The sequence below is a fragment of the Mustelus asterias genome, chromosome 14 (genome assembly GCF_964213995.1).
Source record: "Mustelus asterias chromosome 14, sMusAst1.hap1.1, whole genome shotgun sequence".
Taxonomy (NCBI): domain Eukaryota; kingdom Metazoa; phylum Chordata; class Chondrichthyes; order Carcharhiniformes; family Triakidae; genus Mustelus; species Mustelus asterias.
The window spans coordinates 107,327,575-107,352,136 of record NC_135814.1 but is presented as its reverse complement, the minus strand read 5'-3'; the positions used below and the strand labels follow the sequence as shown (position 1 = coordinate 107,352,136).

Below are 24,562 nucleotides of genomic sequence, written 5' to 3'. Positions count from 1 at the left end.
GAGGATCGTCCTCCATCCCAAAGGCTCTACTGGCTTTTAGCCTCCATGTTGGGAGGCCCTCATGCTCACCTGCTGTCCCAATATCACTGCCGACCCTCTGAAAGGGCCTCTGGTCTCAGGAACCTGCCACTATCCTTAACTGGACAACAAGGGTACAAGTGAGTCAGTGAGGAGAGCACCTTCTAGATGGTTATAGCAGTGAGTGGGCAGATTCAGGTGTCCCACATGAGCCTCATGTTGGAGTCATGACATCTACTGAACATTCAGCCCAAATGGACTGGATTCTGAAACAGAAACAGAAAATGCTGGAAAATCTCAGTGGGTCTGGCAGCATCTGTGGAGAGACAGTTGAACCAACGTTTTGAGTGAATATTGTAATAATTAGTTATTTCTCAGATTACATTTTTAAGCCGGTTGATTCAATGATGTGACCCTTAATATCAAAGTGTAATTTTGTGAAACACAAGAATCCAAATTGGAATCTGCTCAAACTCTGAAAAAAGACCAGTACTGCCACTGGGTATCTTAACCCTCGCTGCTGTCCATCCAATAGCAGTTTTATAATCTCGTGATGGACAAAAACGTGAAGAAACTGAGGCCAATTCAGGGATAAAAAGAATTCCGGAAAATTCCTCCCTGGACCTGAAGCCAATTCAAAACAACTTGCAGATCCATCTCCCTAACAGCCTCCTTCAGAAACTTGTTCCCTTTTGAACATTTATACTGATTCATTCACTCTATAAATCTGCAACTGAACTGATGTAATAGTTTAAAAAAACCCTTCAGAAGATAGAAACCAAAACTGCAAATATTTGGGATCAATCCCCACCAACTGTAGGAAGGAATAAAGATCCTGTTTTATTTTAATGTGAACAGTTTAGGCAGCTGAACAAATCTCAAATCCATGTTTCTGTAACATAGGATCATAGAATGGTCACAGTGCAGAAAGAGGCCATTTAGCCCATTTAGTCTGCACCAACTCTCCAAAAGAGCATCTTACCCAGGCCCATCCCGACCCTGTAGCCCCATCCATTTACCCCACTAATCCCCTTAATCCGCACATCTTTGGACACTAAGGGGCAATTTAGCATGGCCGATCCCCCTAACCCACACATCTTTGGAGTGTGGGAGGAAACCGGAGGAAACCCACGCAGACATGGGGAGAACCTGCAAACTGCACACCTGTGTGGGATTGAACCCAGGTCCCTGGTGCTGTCAGGAGGCAGTGTTGTGCCACCATGCTGCATCTGGAATTTAAAAGAAAAACAAACCTTCAGGAAGTAGCACAGCACAGGGTTAACGCATCGCAAGGAATCAAATGCAACCAATTCCTTTTACGGGAGAGTTGCTCCCTCAGCCTCCCTCCCACTAAATTTCAAGCAACTGCCTGATGTTAGCAGGGACCGGCTACATTCTGGACAGCATCTGGTCAGAGAAGTTTGTTCTAATGAAGGTTCTGAGGGACTGGGACGGGTCTGATTGCAGAAAGTGGATGAGACATTGCTCCAGATGTGAAGGCAGTAACTAAGCCAAATGTCCGGATATTTCACTGAGATTCTTGCTGCCAAAGGCCTTCTCTCTGTCTCCACTTTCTGACTGTGTTTCCCCCGGTTGCTGCTTCGTGTCACTTGTATCACAGAGAGAGCCACATGAACATTGAACAAGTGACTAGATAAAAATCCCCAGCTACAGCAGGGAGACGTCGCGAGCGGAACAGAATGAGACATTCTCTCTCTACATGGGGAAGTGAATGCGAAGCAGCCCAGTTTGGAAAGTGTACAGCAGCAGCCTCCACTGCAGGGTGTGTTTTTCATTTTAAAAAGGAAGGTAGAGTTTGACTTTGCAGCGTTTGAGGAGCTGGCGATTAATAGCGGAGATTCCGGGAGTTCGCGGTTCAGATGCTGCCTCCTGGCCTCAAGGGACCGGATCAGAGGCTGATGCTCACTCTCCTGCAGCCCCTGGACCTTCCTGCAGCCGCCAGAGTTTCGGCAAAGGGGCTGAAACTGATCCCATCGCCATTCCCTGGACAAGTATTCTGCTGAACGGACATTTTCCTGACTTCTCAACTCTGCTCTGACGTGGCATTTTGTCTCGATTTCTTCCCCGTCCCTCCCTCTGCCTGGAATAGTTGTATTTTTTCCTGTTGAGACATTTTGCTGCTTTCTCCCACACCTGGAGATCCTTTCCCTCTGCAGCTTCTTCGGCAGCACTATGGGCTTTCCCTCTCCATGGCTACTTTTCCTGGGGGATCCGGCTTGATAGGGTGGGATTACCCCCTTTCCAGCTGCTCCCTGCTCACATCATAACCGCCTGCTCTTGCTGTATACCCCAAACTGCAGCCACCCCCAACCCTGAGGACCTGATTCCCCAGCCCTTAGGATTTAATTCCCCAATCCTGAAGATTTCATTCCCCAATCCTGAGGATTTCGTTTCCCATCCCCGAAGACCCTATTCCACAAACCCAATTCCCCAAATTCTGCAGAGTGGATCGCAATCTCCAAGTTCCTAATCATTGAAGTTTGTTCCTGCATCCTGCTCTCTGTGGATTTTTCGACTCGGATTCTCTACCCCCCCCCCCCCCCCCAGACTGGACAATGGCCTCTGGTGTGAGGAAGGTTGTGAAAAGTGAGAAAGTGGATGAAGCTCAGGCTTTAGCCAGGAACTGTGCAGGAAGACCAGACTTCCAGCCCTGTGATGGTCTCTCTATCTGTGCTACCCACAGCCATGGCAAATGCTTCAAACGGCACTGGTGCTGCCACTTAGGATGGTGTCATTGTAAGTAATATTCATTACTGCTCATCAATGTTTTTGTGCGATTAGCTAATGCAAAATGCCAGTTAACATTCTGCTGAGGTCTGTATTGATGCTGTCATTGGCTAATTCGGTGTATATTCCTCAGAATATTTCTGGAGAATCTTGAATTCTCATCACCTAAGTCCCTCTGGTTGTTGGAACCAGGATAACTGGAGCTTGTAGGATCCCATTTGTGAATCAGATTTTAAAAATGCCTGGCCATCATCCAATCTCTAAGTTAGGAAAGCAAGCTCGTAATAACTGCATGGACGGAATGTTTACAACATATCTTGCTGTGGTGTTGGGGGTCATACTCACCTTGCTACAGGTTAGGTTTTTAAGACAATATTTTATTCCCAGTGGCCTGTGAATAGCTTCCACAAGGGGACTGTGTCTCTTCATTTCAATGTGCCATTTTCCAATTCTACCCTGCCACCTTCATCTGTGGACCACACTCAGTCGGTGATTTCCCATGGCAACCTCACGGGAGCACAGTGGTTTTTTAAATAAGTGAACATTAATATGAGTGATTTTTTGAGAACACAAAGCAGCAACGATTGATCACTATGATCCTGGTGGCTTGTTGGATAATGGCAGCACATCCCAATGGGCTGAAGGGCCTCATCTGTACTGTATGACTCTGCGACACAGTAGTACAACAATGGGCAAATTGGTCTCATCCTGCTCACTATTTAAATGGTAATGGTTCATAGGGTTATGGGGAGAAGGTAGGAAAATGGGGATGAGGAGCATATCAGCCATGATCGAATGGCAGAGCAGACTCGATGGGCCGAATGGCCTAATTCTGCTCCTATATCTTGTGAACTTATGAACTTAGAATCTGAGCTTTTCCTGTTGGGGATTTTTCCCTCAGTCCCATGAGGAGAAATTGGTCAGGCTTAGTCAAACTGGATAGCATTTCACGTGCGAGGAATTGAACACATCTGGTTGAGAACAGGATTCTCCCACCCTCTGTCCACGGTCAAAGTGTCTCTCGACACACATTCCCTAAGCAGACACTTGAGCAAGACTGTTGTGGTGATCCATCAGAGGTCCATCACTCAGTGAATCCCTGACTTCAGGGGAGGGAGGTTAAGAGCAGAGGAACAATCTGGAAGAGGGAACAACTTAAACACCACAAAGAGAAACTGGAATTTTGATCTTACTTCCAAAGTTCATTGGGACTTTGGTATTGTGACAATGGTATGACAATCACTCAATGCCAACTCCCACACCTTAAATAAAAATAGATCATTCTGGAAATAAAGACAAAGTCTGTCAAATAAAGACAAAGTCTGAAAGATAAAAGGTAGGTTATTGTTTTAAAAGGGGGACCCGTTCCTCAGGGCGGGCTGCTGCTGTGCATTTCTAAGAGTTTTGTTTTTATCTCAGGTTTTCGTGACTTGTCATTTCCCCAATCATCTCCGTGCATTTCGTTTGATTTTAATCCACCGGGGGTCCCGGAGCAGCATTAGAAACTAGTGTGAGTTCATAACTCAGCTCAGGAAACACAGACTGCAAAGTAGGAAAGGTAAGAGAGGAGGGAATCAGTCAGTTACCAGCTCTGACAAGACTGGGGACCTAATTTATGTCGGATGCAGAGGAAAAGGAAGGGGAAGTTGAACTGAATTTATCACAGTCGTAACTGAATCACATAAACATTTACATCCTGCACATCCTGGTCTGGGAATTTTGGCTGCAGCACCAGCCAGTCATTGTTGCTGTTAAATCCTGAGACTGCAGAACTTCACAGAATCACAAAATGGTTCCTGAACAGAAGGAGCTGGCCCTCTGGAAGAGCAGTTCACCCATCCATTCTCCTGCACAATCTTCCTTTCCTGAGAATAATCCAATTCCCTCTTCAATGTCTCAATTAAACCTGCCAACGCCAGGGCAGCGCGTTCCAGATCGCAACCACTCACTGCCTGAAAGAGTTTCTCCTCATGTCGCCATTGCTTCTTTGGCCAATTACCTCAAATTTGTGCCCTCTCGAGCTCAATCCCTCCACCAATAGGAACAGTTTCTCCCTATCTAATCCGAGCAGGCCTCCCATGATTTTGAATTCATCAGTCAAATCTCCTCTCAACCTTCATTTTTCTGAGAAAAACACTGGTAACTTCTCCATTCTATCTTTATAACTGAAGTTCCTCATCTCTGGAACCATTCTCGTGAATCTTTTCTGCACTCTCTCTAATGTTTTCACATCCTACCTAAAGTGTGACACTCAGAACTGGACACAATGCTCCATCTGAGGGTAAAACCAGTATTTTACACAGGTTTGTCATAACCTCCTTACTCCGGTACTCTATGCCCCTATCAGTAAAGCCGAGGACACTGTACGCTTTATTAACTGCTCTCTCAACCTGTCCTGTCACTTTCAATGATATATGTACATTCACACCCAGGTTCCTCTGCTCCTTTAGTACAGACTCCTGTATTTGATATTGTCTCTCCACATTCTTCCTACCAAAATGAATAATTTCACACTTTTCTGCTTTACATTTAATCTGCCACTTGTCTTCCCATTCCAACAACCTCTCTATAGTCTTTTCAACTTCCACATTATCTTCCTCACAGTTCACAACACTTCCAAATTTTGTATTTTTACAAAACTCAAAATCCTTAACGAAATCAGTCATGGGCAGTTTGGGGACCGTTGCTATGGGCTTCAGGCCTTCTGTGCAGGCACCAGCTGGGGAAAGGCAACAAATGCATAGAAACCGGCCCAAATGAACAGAAGGAAAGGAAAGAAGTGAAACATGGCAAAATCCTTGGATTCATCTTGTCTGGTCCTGGTGCCTTATCAACTTTAAGTACAGACAGGCTATCCAATATCTGCTCCTTATCAATGTGAAACCTTTCTAGTGTCTGAGCTACCTCCTCTTTACCATAACATGCTCACCATCTTATTTCTTGGTAAAAACAGATGTTAGTATTAATTTAATGCCACAATCATGCCCCATGGATAAATCCTCAATTTGGTCCCGAATCATCTTTCCTCTTTTTTAATCATCTTTTACTGTTTAAATGCGAATACATGACTTGGGATTCCGTTTTATGATTGGCTGTCTTTTCTCTCTCTCAGCTTCTCTTGTTTAATATTTTACTTCCCCGCTGAACCTTCTATATTCAGCCTGGTTCTGGGTTGAATTGCCCACCTGAATCTGTTGTAAACTCACTTTTTGTTCTTCATCTTGATCTCTCTTTTATCATTCTGTGAGCTCTGCATTTGTTTATCCCAACCTCCACCCTTCTTGGGAATATACCTTGACTGCTCCCAAGCCATTTCTTCTTTCAAGGTAGACCATTATTTGGTTACAATCTTGCCTGCCAACCTTTGACACTATGTTTTCTGGGACAGATCGTTCTTATCCCATTGAAGTTGGTTTAGCCACAGTTAATTATTCTTACTTTAGATTGTTCCTTGTCCTTTTCCATAGTCAGCCTCAATCTTATGATACAATCATCACACTTCCCTAAATGCTCTCCCACTGACACTTGATCCACCTCATTCCTCAGAACCAGGACTAGTTGTGTCTCCTTTCTCATTGGACTGGAAACAAACTGCTGTAGAAAGTTTTCCTGAACACACTCTAGAAACTCTTGCCTCTCTCTGCCCTTTACACTCCTATCCCAGTCTATATTCAGATTATTAAAGTGTCCCATTATAAATATCCTATCATTTTTGCTCCTCTCTGTAATTACCTTTCAAATTTGTTCCTCTAAATCTTTCCGCCTAGTTGGCTTATCGACCACACCAAGAATTGGAAATGCATCTTTTTTGTTCCTTAGCTTTAGCCAGGTAGATTCTGTCCTTGAACCCTCCGGAACATCCTCTCTCTCCAGTACCACCACCACTCCCCCTTTCCTAACACCCAGTGTCCAGGAATATTTAACACCCAGCCCTGCCATTCTTTGAGCTAGATTTCTGTTATTTCCATAACAGTGTACTCCCATATTCCCACATGGCAATCTGTATCTATAAGTCACCATTCTTATTTACCACACAATCCCACAATGACCCCGATTTAGACTTTATTGTTCTCTCACTGACTATGAGACTCACCTAATAACTTACTATTTCCTACCCGAGTACTGATTGTCTCTCCCAGTATTCTTCTCCAATATAAACCCCTGTCTCCCACACACCTCCAAATTAGTTTAAACCCTCCCCAATTGTAGTAGCAAATTGCCCCGCGAGGATATTGGCTCTGCCTAGGTACAGCCTTTCCAGCCTATACACATCCCATCTTTCCCAGGATTGATCCCAAAGGCCTAGAGTCTATAGCCTTCTGTCCTGCAACATCTTTTCAGCCTCACATTCATTTGCTTACCTTTCTATTTCTACGCTCACTTGCATGTTGTACGAGTAGTTTTTTTATTCATTCATCCATGTTGCTGGCTAGGCCAGCATTTGTTGCCCAATCCTAGTTGCCCTTGAGGAGGTGCTGGTGTGTAGTAGAAACTTTCACAGTGCTGTTCGGAAGTGAGTAATCTGGAGATTACTACTTTTGAGGTACTCTACCAATCTCCCTACACCCTGACTGCAGGACCACATCCCACTTTCTGTCTGTGTCATTGGTACTGATGTGGACCATGACTGTTAGCTGTTCACCCTCCCCCGTCAGAGCACTCTGCAGCTGCTCAGTGACATCTTTGATCCTGTCACCATGAAGGCAGCACACCATCCTGGATTCACCTATGTGGCCACAGAAACGCCTGTCTATTCCCCTAACCTTCAAATCACCAATCACTATTGCTCTCTCGGTCGTCGTTGTAACCCCCTCTACAGCTGAGCCATGGTGCCATGGGCTTGGCTCTGGCTGCACTCCCCAGATGAACCATCAGTATTCAGAACCAAAACTGGTTGGAGAGTGGGACTCACTCTGGGGATTCCTGCTCCACCTGCCTGTTCCTTTTTAACTGCATGGTGCTTACTTCAGTCTCTCTCTCCCTGCATACTCTTAAGCTTAGTGAGACCTCAGTCACAGGCAGATTAATTGCCTAATATTAATAATATGAATCAAACTGGATTAGATGGAAGTCAAACTGTTAAACTTCATCAAAGATTGGGCACAGAATTGGTTTAACAGTTTAATATAACATCTGAAACTGGACCTAATTGAAGAACAGTTTGTGGTGGTTTGACCATTTTGAGTAAGTTACACTTTGCGACCCAATGAAAAGCCTAAGTTCCAGCATCAGAAACACCGACCCCTGAATGGACCAGGCATAGTTAGATTTTATACTCAAACTCTCTCTGCTCCCAAATTCCTCTTCAACACAACAGCATAAACCTCTGAAAATCACTCTCCATTAGGACATTCCAGTGTTCACACCAACCTTCCTGAGAATCATATTGTCATTAAATATTCAAATAGCTGCGGGTTGATGCTTGCCAAGTGGACGGTGAATTTAGATTACCCAAAGTGGTTTCACATTGGAGAGGAGATTTATCCAATCATTCAGAGAGGAATATGAACCAAGACCCCAAAGGTCAAAGGCCACTCACTGCATCATCAAATACAGATAATGAAAGTAATCCACAACATTGAGCAATAATCAGCTTTCATGGAATGTGTGTTTAAATTTCCTCAATCGAAACCCAGTTTACAACAAGTAAAAATTACAACGTCAGCAGATCTTTAAGACATGTAATAAGTCAGATCTGATAGCTCTACAACCCTATGGCTTTAAGATATATATTACACCCACTGCTGATTGGCTGCAGGAAGAGAGAATCTATTGAAATACAAGCTAATAAGGGATGCAGCAGTTGTCATGGTATTCTGGAATATCCTTTATGGAGAAACATTTCATCAAACCATCATTCTGGAACATTGCCGGGTAATTCTTTGGCAAACATCATCGACACTAGCAGTTTCCCTTCTCTATCTGCCCTCAGTGTGGTGTCTCTCCAGTTTCCGCTCTCTATCTGCCCTCAGTGTGGTGTCTCTCCAGTTTCCACTCTCTATCTGCCCTCAGTGTGGAGTCTCCTCAGTTTCCACTCTCTATCTGCCCTCAGTGTGGAGTCTCTCCAGTTTCCACTCTCTATCTGCCCTCAGTGTGGAGTCTCTCCAGTTTCCGCTCTCTATCTGCCCTCAGTGTGGAGTCTCCTCAGTTTCCACTCTCTATCTGCCCTCAGTGTGGAGTCTCCTCAGTTTCCGCTCTCTATCTGCCCTCAGTGTGGAGTCTCCTCAGTTTCCGCTCTCTATCTGCCCTCAGTGTGGAGTCTCCTCAGTTTCCACTCTCTATCTGCCCTCAGTGTGGTGTCTCTCCAGTTTCCACTCTCTATCTGCCCTCAGTGTGGAGTCTCCTCAGTTTCCACTCTCTATCTGCCCTCAGTGTGGAGTCTCCTCAGTTTCCGCTCTCTATCTGCCCTCAGTGTGGAGTCTCCTCAGTTTCCACTCTCTATCTGCCCTCAGTGTGGAGTCTCCTCAGTTTCCACTCTCTATCTGCCCTCAGTGTGGAGTCTCCTCAGTTTCCGCTCTCTATCTGCCCTCAGTGTGGAGTCTCTCCAGTTTCCGCTCTCTATCTGCCCTCAGTGTGGAGTCTCCTCAGTTTCCGCTCTCTATCTGCCCTCAGTGTGGAGTCTCTCCAGTTTCCGCTCTCTATCTGCCCTCAGTGTGGAGTCTCCTCAGTTTCCGCTCTCTATCTGCCCTCAGTGTGGAGTCTCCTCAGTTTCCGCTCTCTATCTGCCCTCAGTGTGGAGTCTCCTCAGTTTCCGCTCTCTATCTGCCCTCAGTGTGGAGTCTCCTCAGTTTCCACTCTCTATCTGCCCTCAGTGTGGTGTCTCTCCAGTTTCCACTCTCTATCTGCCCTCAGTGTGGAGTCTCCTCAGTTTCCACTCTCTATCTGCCCTCAGTGTGGAGTCTCCTCAGTTTCCGCTCTCTATCTGCCCTCAGTGTGGAGTCTCCTCAGTTTCCACTCTCTATCTGCCCTCAGTGTGGAGTCTCCTCAGTTTCCACTCTCTATCTGCCCTCAGTGTGGAGTCTCCTCAGTTTACGCTCTCTATCTGCCCTCAGTGTGGAGTCTCTCCAGTTTCCGCTCTCTATCTGCCCTCAGTGTGGAGTCTCCTCAGTTTCCGCTCTCTATCTGCCCTCAGTGTGGAGTCTCTCTAGTTTCCGCTCTCTATCTGCCCTCAGTGTGGAGTCTCCTCAGTTTCCGCTCTCTATCTGCCCTCAGTGTGGAGTCTCCTCAGTTTCCGCTCTCTATCTGCCCTCAGTGTGGAGTCTCCTCAGTTTCCACTCTCTATCTGCCCTCAGTGTGGAGTCTCCTCAGTTTCCACTCTCTATCTGCCCTCAGTGTGGAGTCTCCTCAGTTTCCACTCTCTATCTGCCCTCAGTGTGGTGTCTCTCCAGTTTCCGCTCTCTATCTGCCCTCAGTGTGGTGTCTCTCCAGTTTCCACTCTCTATCTGCCCTCAGTGTGGAGTCTCCTCAGTTTCCACTCTCTATCTGCCCTCAATGTGGAGTCTCCTCAGTTTCCGCTCTCTATCTGCCCTCAGTGTGGAGTCTCCTCAGTTTCCACTCTCTATCTGCCCTCAGTGTGGAGTCTCCTCAGTTTCCGCTCTCTATCTGCCCTCAGTGTGGAGTCTCCTCAGTTTCCACTCTCTATCTGCCCTCAGTGTGGAGTCTCCTCAGTTTCCACTCTCTATCTGCCCTCAGTGTGGTGTCTCTCCAGTTTCCGCTCTCTATCTGCCCTCAGTGTGGAGTCTCCTCAGTTTCCACTCTCTATCTGCCCTCAGTGTGGTGTCTCTCCAGTTTCCACTCTCTATCTGCCCTCAGTGTGGTGTCTCTCCAGTAGCCCAATGCAGAGGCGCTTCATCAGGTGCAGCTAACCATTGAATGTTGGCAGAATAATCTCCCATGAGAGGTGCTGCAGATGATCTCCAGCTAGTTCGTAACTAATATCCATACCAATACAGTCCTAACAGAAGGAAATAATTGAGAAAGTGTCTTTCATGAACTCAACGCAAAATATTTTACAGCTTTGAAGAATAACTGCCACCGCTCCCCCCCGACCAACAGCAATCTGGTAATGGCCATTTCATCTGTTTGTGATGTTGGTGAATGGGTAAGTATTGGCCAGGACACCTGGCAGATTTCCCTAACAGCCAGACCAGACCTTGGTTCAATGTTTCATCCTTAAGACAGCATCTCTGACAATGCAGCTTTCCAATCCCCCTCTCTATCCCAATTCCAGTCCCCATTGTCAGACCTTGCTGGGAAAAGTAAACTCATCTCAGACTGGGATTCAAACCTGGAACTTTCTAATATTTTCTAAGTGCTCGACCAGACAGGAAAACTGTTGTGTAGCTGGCTCACTGCACTGCCAGCTGTGCTCTCCAGATTTTCCAGCGGATACTTAAAAAAAAAAGCTGGAGGTGTGTCTCTCACTGTTACGCTGGTGAGGCGGAACCTGATCCAACTAATGATTTATACAGGTTTGTTATAACTTCCTCACCTCTGTACATCGTGCCTCCACTTATAAAACCATAAATCCTGTTGCTTCTTTAACAACATTGGGCCTGGTTTTACCATTTTCATTCTAAGTGCTGAATCTGGGTGTAATTCAGATCCGACTTGGAAAGCTGCTCCCAGGAGCCCCCCATACACACTCAGCCTGAAAAAAAATCGTGGGTCTGAATCGCGCTGTGGGCGGGGCTTATCGCGCCCGAAACGATCGGAGCTCTGAACTGCGCGTGTGCAGTTAGAAAAACATTTGAAAAAGTGCGCCCGTGTCAGATCGCTCCCGGGCCGCAGAAAGCGGAGAAAGCGGCGCGGGAGCGAAAAGCGGGAGCGATGGCCCCCACACACATCACTGTCCCCCTTATCCACCAACCCCCCCCCCTGTTACCCAGACCGATCGCGACCCCCAGCCCCCTTCCTCCCCACCAATCACCCGCAGAGTGGCAACGGACCCCCCTGCCCCCGCCACCCCATCCCCAAAGAGAATGATCTGGCCTCACTCCCCCGCCCCTCCCCCCGCCCCCCACCCCAGAGAATGATCTGGCCTCACTCCCCCCCCACCCCCGCCACTCCCCCAGAGAATGATCTGGCCTCACTCCCCCAACCGCCCCCCCCCCAACCCCCAGAGAATGATCTGACCTTACTCCGCGCCCCTCCCCCCCCCCCCCCCCCCTCAGAGGTACATCTGACCCATCTCCTCCTCCCTCCCCACCCTCTCAACAGAGAATGATCTGGCCCATCACCCTTCCCCCCCCGTCAACCAGAGAATGATCTGCCCTCCTCCCCCCCCCCCGCAACCAGACAACGATCGCCCCCCCCCAACCAGACAACGATCGACCCTGCCCCCCCCAACCAGAGAATGATCTGCCCTCCTCCCCCCCCCCCGCAACCAGACAACGATCGCCCCCCCCCCCCCAACCAGACAACGATCGACCCTGCCCCCCCCAACCAGAGAATGATATGCCCTCCTTCCCCCCCCCCCCCCCCCCCCCCACCACCACCAGACAACGATCGGGCCTTCCTCCTCCCCCGACCAGAGAATGATCTGACCCACCTCCCTCCTCCCCCCGACAACCGATCTGAGTCAGAGAGCCGTTGGAAGCTCTTCAGCAGCTGGAGCGCCAGATTCAGACTTTTATTCAGCAGGTTCCGGATTGGCAGACGCGGTGGTAAAGGGGGAAATGCTGATGAAGTTGGGCGGGCAGTTCATTAATTCAATTTAAATGCATGCAAATGGGTTTCGGTAAAGTTTCAATCTGCGTGGACACGGGCGCGGATCGCGTTAATGGCCTCTCACCCGACTACCACATTTTCGCGCCCAAAAACGGGCGCGACGCAATGGTAAAATTGGGCCCTTTATGACCTGCCCATTGAACGATTTCTGTGTGTGAATCCCTATCTCAGCCCATTTTGGAACCCCATTTGTACCATTTTGTTTAAACTGTTGTGATCAGTTTTTTCCACAGTGTTACATTTCACATGTTGCTGTGTAAATTTCATGTGCCACGTATCTGGTCATTTCACAAGTCTGTCAATGTTCTTATGAAATTTGCTGCTGTCCTTCCCACTGTTCACTACAAGTCTAAGTTGTATGTGGTGTGTAAACTTTGTAATTGTGCTTTTATACCCATGCCCAAGTCATTAATATATATCAAAAGGAGCAATGGTCCCAATACTGCCCCCTGGGGGACATCACGGTTTACTTCCCTCCAATTTGACATTGAACCATTCACCAGTATTTTCTTGTTATTTGTCTCTTGCCCAGGCTGCCAATGTCCCTTTGATCTCATGGGCTTCCGTTTTTCTAATTGGATAATTCATTATTTGGCACTTTATCATTGTTGGTTATGATCATAGGGTGGCACAGTGGTTAGCACTGCTGCCTCACAGCGCCACAATTCCAGGCTTGGGAGGTGTGGAGTTTGCACATTCTTCCCGAGTCTGCGTGGGTTTCCTCCGGGTGCTCCGGTTTCCTCCCACAGTTCAAAGATGTGCAGGTTAGGTGGATTGGTCATGCTAAATTACCCCTTAGTGTCAAAATGTGTGGTTTAGGGAAATTGGCTGGGTATATATGTGGGGTTATGGGGATAGGGCCTGGGTAAGATGCTCTTAGTCGCTGCAGACTCGATGGGCCGAATGGCCTCATTCTGCACTGTAGGGACTCTATTCCAAGATAAAGAAGGTCCTTTAAACCTGTACGTGAATTTGGTTCCCAGGTCATAAACAGAAGCTCTCACAGTGCTTGCATGAGAGTTCTTTATTGAGTTCAGCATTAAATTAATCAGCAGTGTGCCCACAGCTAGGGCAAAGTCAGTCCATTGGTAAAGATTAAAATAAATTAAAACACTGCAGATTAAAACTGCAAAGCTACAAATGCTGTTCATCCAACATAAAAATAGAAACAGCAACAAATAGACAGCATCTGAAGACAAGAGAAGCGGTTAATCTTTTGTGAGTAGGTCTAAGAAGCCATTCAGATATCTTCGAGTCTCTGTTTCCAGACACTGACACAATGGCAGTGTGGACAATCTCATATCCTCTCCATTATATAGGCTATCTGTAATGTCCATCGCTCAGTCTTATCCAGTCACCTGTTCCAAAGCTCTAACTGCTGTCCAACCCCCATAAAGCTGGCCAAAGTTGTGCTGACCATTTCCAAACTGCACCAAGTTCCCTTCACCCATTACCCCTCCCTGTGCTTGGTGACATACATCAGCTCCAGACCCACCGCCTTCTTTGTCTTCGAAAGCCTTTCACCTCTCTAACTCTCCAAACCTCGGGGAGCTCTGCATCCTCCAACCCTGGCCTTATATGTTTCCTTAAATACTTTACCCCTCAGTTGGTGGCCACGCCTTCAGTTGTTGAAGACCTCAGCTCGAGAACTCCTTCATAGAACATAGAACATTACAGCGCAGAACAGGCCCTTCGGCCCACGATGTTGCACCGACCAGTTAAAAAAAAACTGTGACCCTCCAACCTAAACCAATTTCTTTTCGTCCATGAACCTATCTACGGATCTCTTAAACGCCCCCAAACTAGGCGCATTTACTACTGATGCTGGCAGGGCATTCCAATCCCTCACCACCCTCTGGGTAAAGAACCTACCCCTGACATCGGTTCTATAACTACCCCCCCTCAATTTAAAGCCATGCCCCCTCGTGCTGGATTTCTCCATCAGAGGAAAAAGGCTATCACTATCCACCCTATCTAAACCTCTAATCATCTTATATGTTTCAATAAGATCCCCTCTTAGCCGCCGCCTTTCCAGCGAAAACAATCCCAAATCCCTCAGCCTCTCCTCATAGGATCTCCCCTCCATACCAGGCAACATCCTGGTAAACCTCCTCTGCACCCTCTCCAAAGCCTCCACATCCTTCCTGTAATGTGGGGACCAGAACTGCACACAGTACTCCAAGTGCGGCCGCACCAGAGTTGTGTACAGTTGCAACATAACGCTACGACTCCTAAATTCAATCCCCCTACCAATAAACGCCAAGACACCATATGCCTTCTTAACAACCTTATCTACTTGATTCCCAACTTTCAGGGATCTATGCACACATACACCTAGATCCCTCTGCTCCTCCACACTATTCAAAGTCCTCCCGTTAGCCCTATACTCAACACATCTGTTATTCCTACCAAAGTGAATTACCTCACACTTCTCCGCATTAAACTCCATCCGCCACCTCTCGGCCCAACTTTGCAACCTGTCTAAGCTTCCCTGATCCTTTTCACCTGCCTTTCCTCTTTTGGAACCCTCCTTAAAACCTGTTTTATTCACTTAGTTGTTTATTTAAAGCATTCTATATCAACATTATCCATGATACCAGCAAGCAGCAGCTGGTAATCCAGTAGAGGCACTCTTCATATTGCTGGCCTGGGCCTGTCTATTCCTCAGCCGAATACTCCACCCCTGTGTGAGCAGAGAGCGGCCACACAGAATGGTTAGACATTGTCCTCAACACATCACTGCAGATAATCAGTGGAATCAACACCTGAACAGTAGCTCCCAGTCCTGTCTAATATCCCATCTCCTTTAGTGTACTGAAGGGCAAATAAACTGAATGGGAAAGAACACAACGATAAGAGTGCCATTGGAAAGAGGATATAGAAATGACCATCAATTGTTCTTTTTGTGTAATCATTTAGTAAAGGTAATGTTAGAAGAACATGTTGCCACATGCCAGATGGCCATAGGCTGCTTTCTCCTTTGAGGAGGAGAGCTGACTGGTGGTGATTTAACCTGAGGGTCACCACACCTCAGGCGAAGGGCGAGGGGCAAGGTTGAGAAAGCAGGTCCTTCATGAATAACCTCAGCCAGTACACTACAACTGCATCAAATTCCTCTCTGCGCTGTTTTAACATTGGCACAACCCAGTTTAATTTAAACATTTGGATTCAAATAGAAATTTGGTTCAGGCATCTCAAAGGTTTGTGTCGGGGTAGATTCCTATCCTTTGATGTTCAGAACATAAGGGTCTATTTTAACTCCAGGTGGGAGTTATGCAGGGGAAGCAAACCTTCCAGTGAAGTGAGTCTGGGAGATTTGAACTCCCAATTCTCCTGCTTTGTGAGGAAATCTCCAGGAATTGGCACTTAGCTTCTCAGTTGCTGCAGCAGCAAGATTTGTAGAGAGGTTTGTGTTTGTGCAGTATCCTGGCCATCAGAGCTTGCAAATTGACGGAGAAGTGAGTAAAAGGTCAAATGCAATCTGCGAAAAGGACCTCGCTGACAAGCATTTCATTTTCAGTTTGTATCAAATCAACAGCTCTGAACACAAAGTGCAGATGAAGCAAAACCACTGAGGCAGAAAACAAGTCTTAAATGTTCTGCAAAGCAGTTGAAGTCTTATACTGATTTAAAATAATTAGATGTTTTAGATTCCCCTCACTCTTACAATAAGTTTCTGACGGATTTCCATCAACACACGGTGAGGATCTTGCTATCCAGGTGTTTCTGATTTACAATATAGAAGATCCCAGCGGAGAGTTCCAGATCCCAATTGATCCGAGTTGGATAGTTGGTCTTCTCTGGAGATTGCAATTGGACCTGGACCCAATCTTGTTCCTATCTCCAAGATCAGTACAAGATGTTTCACAATCCCAGTGTACCTCAAGGACCCTGTGAATTTTTAACCTGTTTCATTCTAAAATTGAGTTACAATTGCTTCCCATTTTTCCCTTCCATAAGACCTAGAATCAGGAGTAGGCCATTTGGCCCATCAAGTCTGTTCCCATTCATTGAGATCACGACTGATGAGATAATCCTCAACTCCACTTTTCTGCCTTATCCCCATAACCCTCGATTCCGTTACTGATTAAAAACCTGTCTATCTCAGCCTTGAACACACTTAACGATCCAGCCTCTACAACCCTCTGCGGGAAAGAATTCCACAGATTCACTCCCCTCAGAGAGAAGAAATTCCTCCCCGTCTCTGTCAGAAATAGGTGGCCTCTTTGTCTGAGATGATGTCCTCTGGTCCTAGACTCTCCCAAGGGGGAAACAATCTCTACAGTGCAGAAAGAGGCCATTCGGCCCATTGAGTCTGCACTGCCTCTCTGACAGAGCATCCCATCTAGGCCCTCCCTTCCACCCTATTCCCATAATACTCCACATTTACCACGGATAATCCACCAATCTACAAATCTTTGGACACTAAGGGGCAATTTAGCATGGCCAATCCACCTAACCTGCACATCTTTGGAGTGTGGGAGGAGCCCCACAAAGACACGGGGAGAACGTGCAGACTCCACACAGACAGTGACCCAAGCCAGGAATGGAACCTGGGTCCCTGGTGCCGTGAGGCAGCAGTGCTAACCACTGTGCCACCGTGCTGCCCATGTGTTTATTTCCTGCATGCCCCGAGAATGCAGTTACAAAGGAGAGAAACAGCTCTGGTATAACACAGAAAGGCTGTGCTGTAATTTCCGTCATTCCTTTACTGAGTTTGAGACCTGAATGATTTTTGCAATGTCGGTGCTGAGCTGAATTTAGCAAGACATGACCATTAATAACATGGAGCCTGCTTGGCTTTGCATGACTTCGTGGTTGAGGTCAGGCTGGTTTTGATTTGTGAATCAGAGCACAGATAATTGGCTGTGACTGAGACTCGCAGTTCAAAGTTCTCACCTTCACACAGAATCTAACTCCCAACAGGAGTCCACGTGCGTTGGGACAGAAATATAATAACAATTACAGATGACACGAGGTGAGATTCACTTGATCAAACCTCCAAGAATACCTCCAACCAGAGCGGGCGGCTACTCCCGGGCCTTACAGTCATGACTATGCTTCAACCTGTCTGGAAGTGTTAGCTGGACAGTGAGTGGCAGCGAGATTCCAGGAAGCCGGAGAATTGGAAGCAGTCGTTTTCAGGAATGAGGTTGGTGGATAAGTGGAGGACTTGGAGGGTGCGGCGCAAGGTGGAGAGTAAACCACGCAGGACCCATTGGATAACCCCTGCTCCTCTGCACCTCCCTTATACCTCCCCCCTGCAGATTGTCACTGTTGGCACCATCTCATTATAGGCCTTGGATTAAAAATGTAGTTGGGCGCCAATAGCATCATCAGAATTCAACCTGTATGTTTCAAGCAGGACACCACTGGCTTCTGGAGCATGTCATAGAATCATACAGTGCAGAAGAGGCCCTTCAGCCCATTGAGTCTGCGCTGACATGTCCCTCTCACTTATTCAAATGAGTAGGTTAAAATTGCAAACTAAATGAAAGCGACAGCATTGGGGTGAACAGCTCAGTGTGGCCATTTTAACTGTGCACAGGGAGAAGGCAGCTTTAAAATGAGCTTTGTGTTCACTCCATTATTACTGTTTTAACTACTCTTCTTGTTAGCTTTGATTTTCCTGTTTCAGCTTCAATAATCTTGAACATCAATCCCCAGCCAGTATTTAGTTAAATTAAATGATTTGTTAAACAGTCAGAACTTACATTTCTTACTGTAGATTAAGTCTTGACTTACTTCAATCTTTGTCCGAGGCCCTTAGAGTATAAATGCTCCCTATAAGCTATAGTGAACAAGACAGGGTGAGCAACCTGTTAAATGCAGAACAAATTATTGAATGAATGAAGAGTGTACTTGGAGAGGGTATTTACAATTGTCTCATTTCAAAAACAGCACGCAATATTTGTTTTTTTCACATCTGAGTTGTCAGGTGCAATGAGATGCAGCTAGCTGGAGAATTTGCTATTGAATTGCACTGGTTCCCATGCTGTGCACACGGCTGTAAGTCCAACAATTCCGTGTGTTTTAGAATTCTGCAAGAAGGAATCCATGATTTTCGCAATATTCAGAGAGTAGACTTGAGTTTTTTTCTTTTTTAAAATTTTGTTCCAAAGACAGGGAAATTTCACTGCGCAAGTGCCATTTTAGCTTTTGTAAGTTTTCACATTTAGGCTGGAATTCTCCCGTCTCGTTCGCCTTGCAACCGCTGTCAGCGAGAACGGAGAACTTGGCGCTCAGCCAAATCTCATTTCACAGCAGCAGGACTGGAGAATCCCAGCCGCCGGCAAGGTCGGAGAATCCCAGCCGTGGGCGAGGTCGGAGAATCCCAGCCCCGGGCGAGGTCGGAGAATCCCAGGCCCGGCGCGAGGGTCGGAGAATCCCAGGCCCGGGGCGAGGGTCGGAGAATCCCAGGCCCGGGGCGAGGGTCGGAGAATCCCAGGCCCGGGGCGAGGGTCGGAGAATCCCAGCTCCGGGCGAGGTCGGAGAATCCCAGCCCTGGGCGAGGTCGGAGAATCAATGAACTCTATTCCCTATGCCAGGAAAAACACAATCTTCAGAGACACCGGGTTGTTCATCATCTAAATGAAACTGTATCTTTGTCTATCTACCTTTTCAACTGTGTAGCGTCTTCTGAGAACGTGAACCCGTGAACCTTCTTCATCTGCAACTTCTCACTCCCTGGTGTGGATGCTGCTTTTCTGGCTGTTGTAACCTCACTGTATGTGGTGGAATCTATCACTAACTCCCACTCTCCTCAGATAAATCAAACTCTGAATGTGTACCAGCCATTGAGAATTGTAGATCTCAAACCTCAAAGCCTCTCCATCCCCTTGTGCTATCCCACTGGATGGACTGTACCTGCTACAGACATTTCAGTAATATATCTCTCCCACTCTGCAGTACTTTCGCCTTTTGCCTTCTTGTTTAAATAAATCCATGCTTACCTCCAGCCACCATTCAACTGCCACTAACCTCTCACCTTCATTCAGCAGGGAGCTGGTCAACATTGTAAGTCATCCTGACTCGAAACGTTGGCTCTATTCTCTCTCCACGCAGATGCTGTCAGACGTAAAGAGATTTTCCAGCATTTTCTGTTTTTGTTTCAGATTCCTGCACCCACAATAATTTGCTTTTAACTTTCATTTTGCTACCTTCAGAGCTAATTGTCCTTGAACATTCCACAGCATCTTATAGATTTTAAAAACTATAAATGATCCAGTAACTGTTACCACACCGGGCAGTTATACCTCTTTTGGGTTTGCTTCTGAGGTAAGACAAACAGCTGGATTTTCAAGACAGACTTTCTTCACAGACCTGACTTTCTGGGAGTTAAACAACTATTCCTGCTGTTGCTCAAGTCTGAAACAGCTACCCTGGCATAGGTTTAATGATCATCCTTTGATCCTCTTATCTGAACTTCCCTCTTTTTTTGACTTTGATTTTCCCTTATCTGAGCTAACCTCTTGAGAAGTCAAATCTAATTACCTTCATTTCTTGAGTCTAGTTTTTAGAATGGAAATGCAAACTTCTTGTCTCCTCCTTTGCACCACTAACACCTTAATCAAAACTCTTTATATTACATTCCCCAATGTTACCAGCTTACCTTAGATAAACATCTGTTTGCACTGTTACAAGGCTCATCAGCATCTCAATAGGAATAGTTCCATTACTATAATCAAATTGTCCCTGTTTTTAAGCAGTTACATTTTCCAATAGCTTTTAAAAATTAATTACTAGCAGAAAACATTCTAATTTATTGGATTTCCCTGACATGGAGAAAAGAGAGTGCATGTAGGGAGTTTTAGGCCTGGTGACTTATCTACTGAAATTTATAATGGGTTTATACGATAGGTGGTATGGACTGCCATGACCTTCTATTTCACAGTTAATTACATCCACGTACAGAGTTAGAATCACTCACTGAAAAAGAAAAGGATGCAATTTGCCTTAATCTGTGCACAATTTGACCTTGTTGGCAGTACACACTACACAATAATGCAGCTGTCAAAATCCAAACCATACGTAACGGGATACGTTTAACCCTTGAAGAACTGACATTCTGTCAATGTTTTGCAAATAATAATTTTTTTCCCATAGCACTCTAGGGAACTCCAGACTGGGTGACCACTTTGCAGAACACCTTTACTTCGTCCACATGCATGACTCCCAACCTTCCTGCGGTTGCCATTTTAACTCACCATCTTGCTCCCATGGCCACATGTCCATCCTTGGCCTGGTCAATGCTCCAATGAACTCCAATGCAAACTGGAGGAACAGCATCTCATGTTCTGATTGGACACTTTACAGCCTTCTGGACTGAACATTGAGTTCAACAACTTCAGAGCGTGAACTCTCCCCTCCACCCTCACCTCATTTTTTAATCCAATTTTTTTTGTCCCATTGATCCCCAGCTAGTCTTGCTATAGAGGGAGTGCAGCAAAGGTTTACCAGACTGATTCCCGGGATGGCGGGTCTGACGTATGAGGAGAGATTAAGTTGTTTAGGATTATATTCACTGGAGTTCAGAAAAATGAAGGGGGAAATCTCATTGAAACCATAGAACCATAGAAACCATAGAAAATTACAGCTCAGAAACAGGCCTTTTGGCCCTTCTTGTCTGTGCTGAACCATTTTATGCCTAGTCCCACTGACCTGCACTTGGACCATATCCCTCCACACCCCTCTCATCCATGAACCCGTCCAAGTTTTTCTTAAATGTTAAATGCATTTACCACTTTATCTGGCAGCTCATTCCACACTCCCACCACTCTCTGCGTGAAGAAGCCACCCCTAATATTCCCTTTAAACTTTTCTCCTTTCACCCTTAACCCATGCCCTCTGGTTTTTTTCTTCCCTAGCCTCAGCGGAAAAAGCCTGCTTGCATTCACTCTATCTATACCCATCAAAATCTTATACACCTCTATCAAATCTCCCCTCAATCTTCTACGCTCCAGGGAATAAAGTCCCAACCTATTCAATCTCTCTCTGTAACTCAGCTTCTCAAGTCCCGGCAACATCCTTGTGAACCTTCTCTGCACTCTTTCAATCTTATTTACATCCTTCCTGTAACTCGGTGACCAAAACTGTACACAATACTCCAAATTCGGCCTCACCAATGCCTTATATAACCTTACCATAACACTCCAACTTTTATACTCGATACTCCGATTTATAAAGGCCAATGTACCAAAGGCACTCTTTACGACCCTATCCACCTGTGACGTCACTTTTAGGGAATTCGGGAATTATAGGGAAACCTATAAAATCTAACAGGACTAGAAAGGGTAGATGCAGGAAGGGCATTCCCGATGGTGGGGGAGTCCAGAACCAGGGGTTACAGTGTGAGGGCATGAAGTAAACCACTTAAGACTAAGATTAGGAGAAATGTCTTCACCCAGAGAGTGTTGAGCCTGTGGAATTCACTGCCACAGAAAGTAGCTGAGGCCAAAGCATTGTATGATTTCAAGAAGGATTTAGATATAGCTCTTGGAGCGAAGAGGATCAAAGGATATGGGGGGAAGGCGGGATTAGGCTATTGAGTTGGGTGATCAGCCATGATCATAATGAATGGTGGAGCAGGCTCGAAGGGCTGAATGGCCTCCTCCTGCTCCTATCTTCTGTTTCTATATGAATGTCAGCTATGAGTTCTGATTGGTTGGTGAATTGAGCAGTGTGTGAGGCCTGTTGTGCAGTTGGTCGGATATTGCGTTTGGAAGATGATTACAGACTTTGAAAGCATTGAACTTCTTGCCACACTGCACCCAGCTTTGACCTGGCATTGACCTTCATGGCTGCCTGTTCATCCTTTCCTCTGAGTGTGCATCTTGATCAGAATCACTTCCGTTCCATCTCCTTTACCAAGGCTCTCAGTGAGTGTCTGAAAACCTTGGAGCTCCCACTCCAGCTTTTGCTATTTTCCAGATCAGACCCATTTACTAGCAGGCTGTCAGTGTCTGCTCCAGCCACAATGCACCTCCCCTTTCGGAGCAGTGCAGCTAGCTTTAATTAGTCAAGGCATTCACCATACTGACCCCCTGCTCAGGCCACCAGCCAATCAAAAGCCAGTGCAGATAGGGCCAGCTGGACACTGAAAACATTTAAATGTAGAAGCAGGAAATTGGCTTCTTGACTGCACAGCAATCACCAGCTGCACGTTAAATGTGCAATCACTGGATTTCTGCAGCTATCAAATGTAGCTGACATTGTTTCTTCACAGATCAGTAAACCTAGCAACACGTCATAGCAACAGCTTGAGCCTCTAATCAATGGTCTGGATCATGGTGCCAACACTGTAGCCATTTCCAGGAAATGTGATGAAACTAAAAGGCCGTGAAGAGAGTTGCTGCCAGCTGTCCGCATTCTTGAGCCCTTAAACAACAAAGACCACCCCCAGAAGCTGCCAGCCAATCATCTTCAGTTCCAGCTGTGGGAGCCATTGCTGCAGCCTGGACCAGAGGTTAGAGGTGCCTGGTAGAGGGGTCCGCGGGGTAGACTTGCCAGGGCTGCCTAGCCAAGCCCCAGTGAGAGGGTGGCTTGTTCAGTGTGGAGGCCAGCGAGGGTTCTTTAAGCAGGGCCAGGCCTAGCTGCCAATGGGGCCCCCCCACAACACTGGTACTGGAGGAGACTCTAACCTGCATTAAGGAGCTACTGGGGCTCAATTATCTGAGGGGGCAGGAAAGCCAATTTCAACCCCCCTGCCCCACACCGCGCACCATCCCCCACAACGTAACTGGATAGTCAGAAAGTTAACTGGCTGTCCAACCCACCTACCTCCCCCACTCCCCAGCCCAAGAGAGAGCAATAAATCCCTCCCAATAATCCATTGTCCAATGATACTGGAAACCAACACTTATCTTTTATTTCATAGCATCCAGGTATTTCTTTTTGCTCAAAAGTTTGGCTTCCTCTCCTTAAAGTACTTTTAAAAATTCAACGATCTTCAAATGGTCTCCCTGCAGTTAACAATCTGCTCCCATACTGCACATACCATTATAGAGATGGCCACAAGGAGGCACACACGAGTCCCTCTCCAGGTCACTCCTGGTTTACCTTGCACTCTACACTGTATGCAGACGTGTGATACAAGCCCTGTACCACTTAATGCTTTCTGAGAAGTAATGTTTTCTTCTTAGTATTGCTACCAGTTTAAATCCTCATTTAATATCTCCACAAGTATTTAGGTACCATTTTTGTTCCAGTGATGTCCGTCCCTTTAATATAGCCTTTGTTATAAAATTTGAAAATGAGGCAAGTTTCACTCCTGTAGGCCACCCACTAATGGCTCTCTGCAGTGTTAACAGCCTCACACTGTGTCCCACGCAATAGCTATTGTTTCAACTGATGGTGCAATAGAATGTGCAGCACAAACACCTGCTACTTGGCCCTAGTCATCAATGCTTCCTCCCACTCATAGGAACATAGGAGCAGGAGTAGGCCAGTCGGCCCCTCGAGCCTGCTCCACCATTTAACTAAATCATGGCCAATCTTCTCCCTCAACACCATCTTTCCACACTATCCCCATTTTCCTTGGAGCAATATTCTTCCTGCATCCACCCTGTCAAATTCTGTAAGAATTTTTTATACTTCAATGAGATTACCTCTCATTCTTCTAAACACTAGAGCACACAGGCCCAGTCTCCTCAATCTCACTTCATACGACAATCCTGCCATCCCATAAATCAGCCTTGTGAATCTTTGCTGCAGTCACGCTAGGAAAGTATATCCTTCCTTAGGTAAGGAGATCAAAACTGCACACGATACTTCAGGTCTGTTCTTCCCCAAGGCACCATTCAACTGCACCAAAGCTTCCTTATTCCTGTACTCCAATCCCCTTGCAAAAAGGCTAACTTTTATTTCACTCCTCAATTGCTTGTTGTATCTGCATATTAGCACATACAACCAGGATTAAATACTGAAGAATGGGCTGGATTCTCCAATCTCCTTTACTGCTCAGCCAAGTCTCCATTCACTGCAGAAAATCCCAGTCATGGGCGAGGTTGGAGAATCCCAACCGCGGGCGAGGTCGGAGAATCCCAGCCACGAGTGAGGTCGGAGAATC

The 24,562-nt window shown here is 46.4% G+C and overlaps 1 protein-coding gene across 1 annotated transcript in view; it reads left to right on the top strand.

The window, feature by feature from the left end:
* The first annotated feature begins 1,388 nt into the window (after positions 1-1,388).
* The window catches only part of c14h3orf70 (chromosome 14 C3orf70 homolog), a 41,258-nt gene continuing 18,084 nt past the window's right edge, over positions 1,389-24,562 (top strand). The window contains exon 1 of the mRNA XM_078229116.1: positions 1,389-2,775. Coding sequence (XP_078085242.1) covers positions 2,595-2,775 — 181 coding nt within the window. The 5' untranslated portion in view covers positions 1,389-2,594. The remainder of the gene's footprint in view (positions 2,776-24,562) is intronic.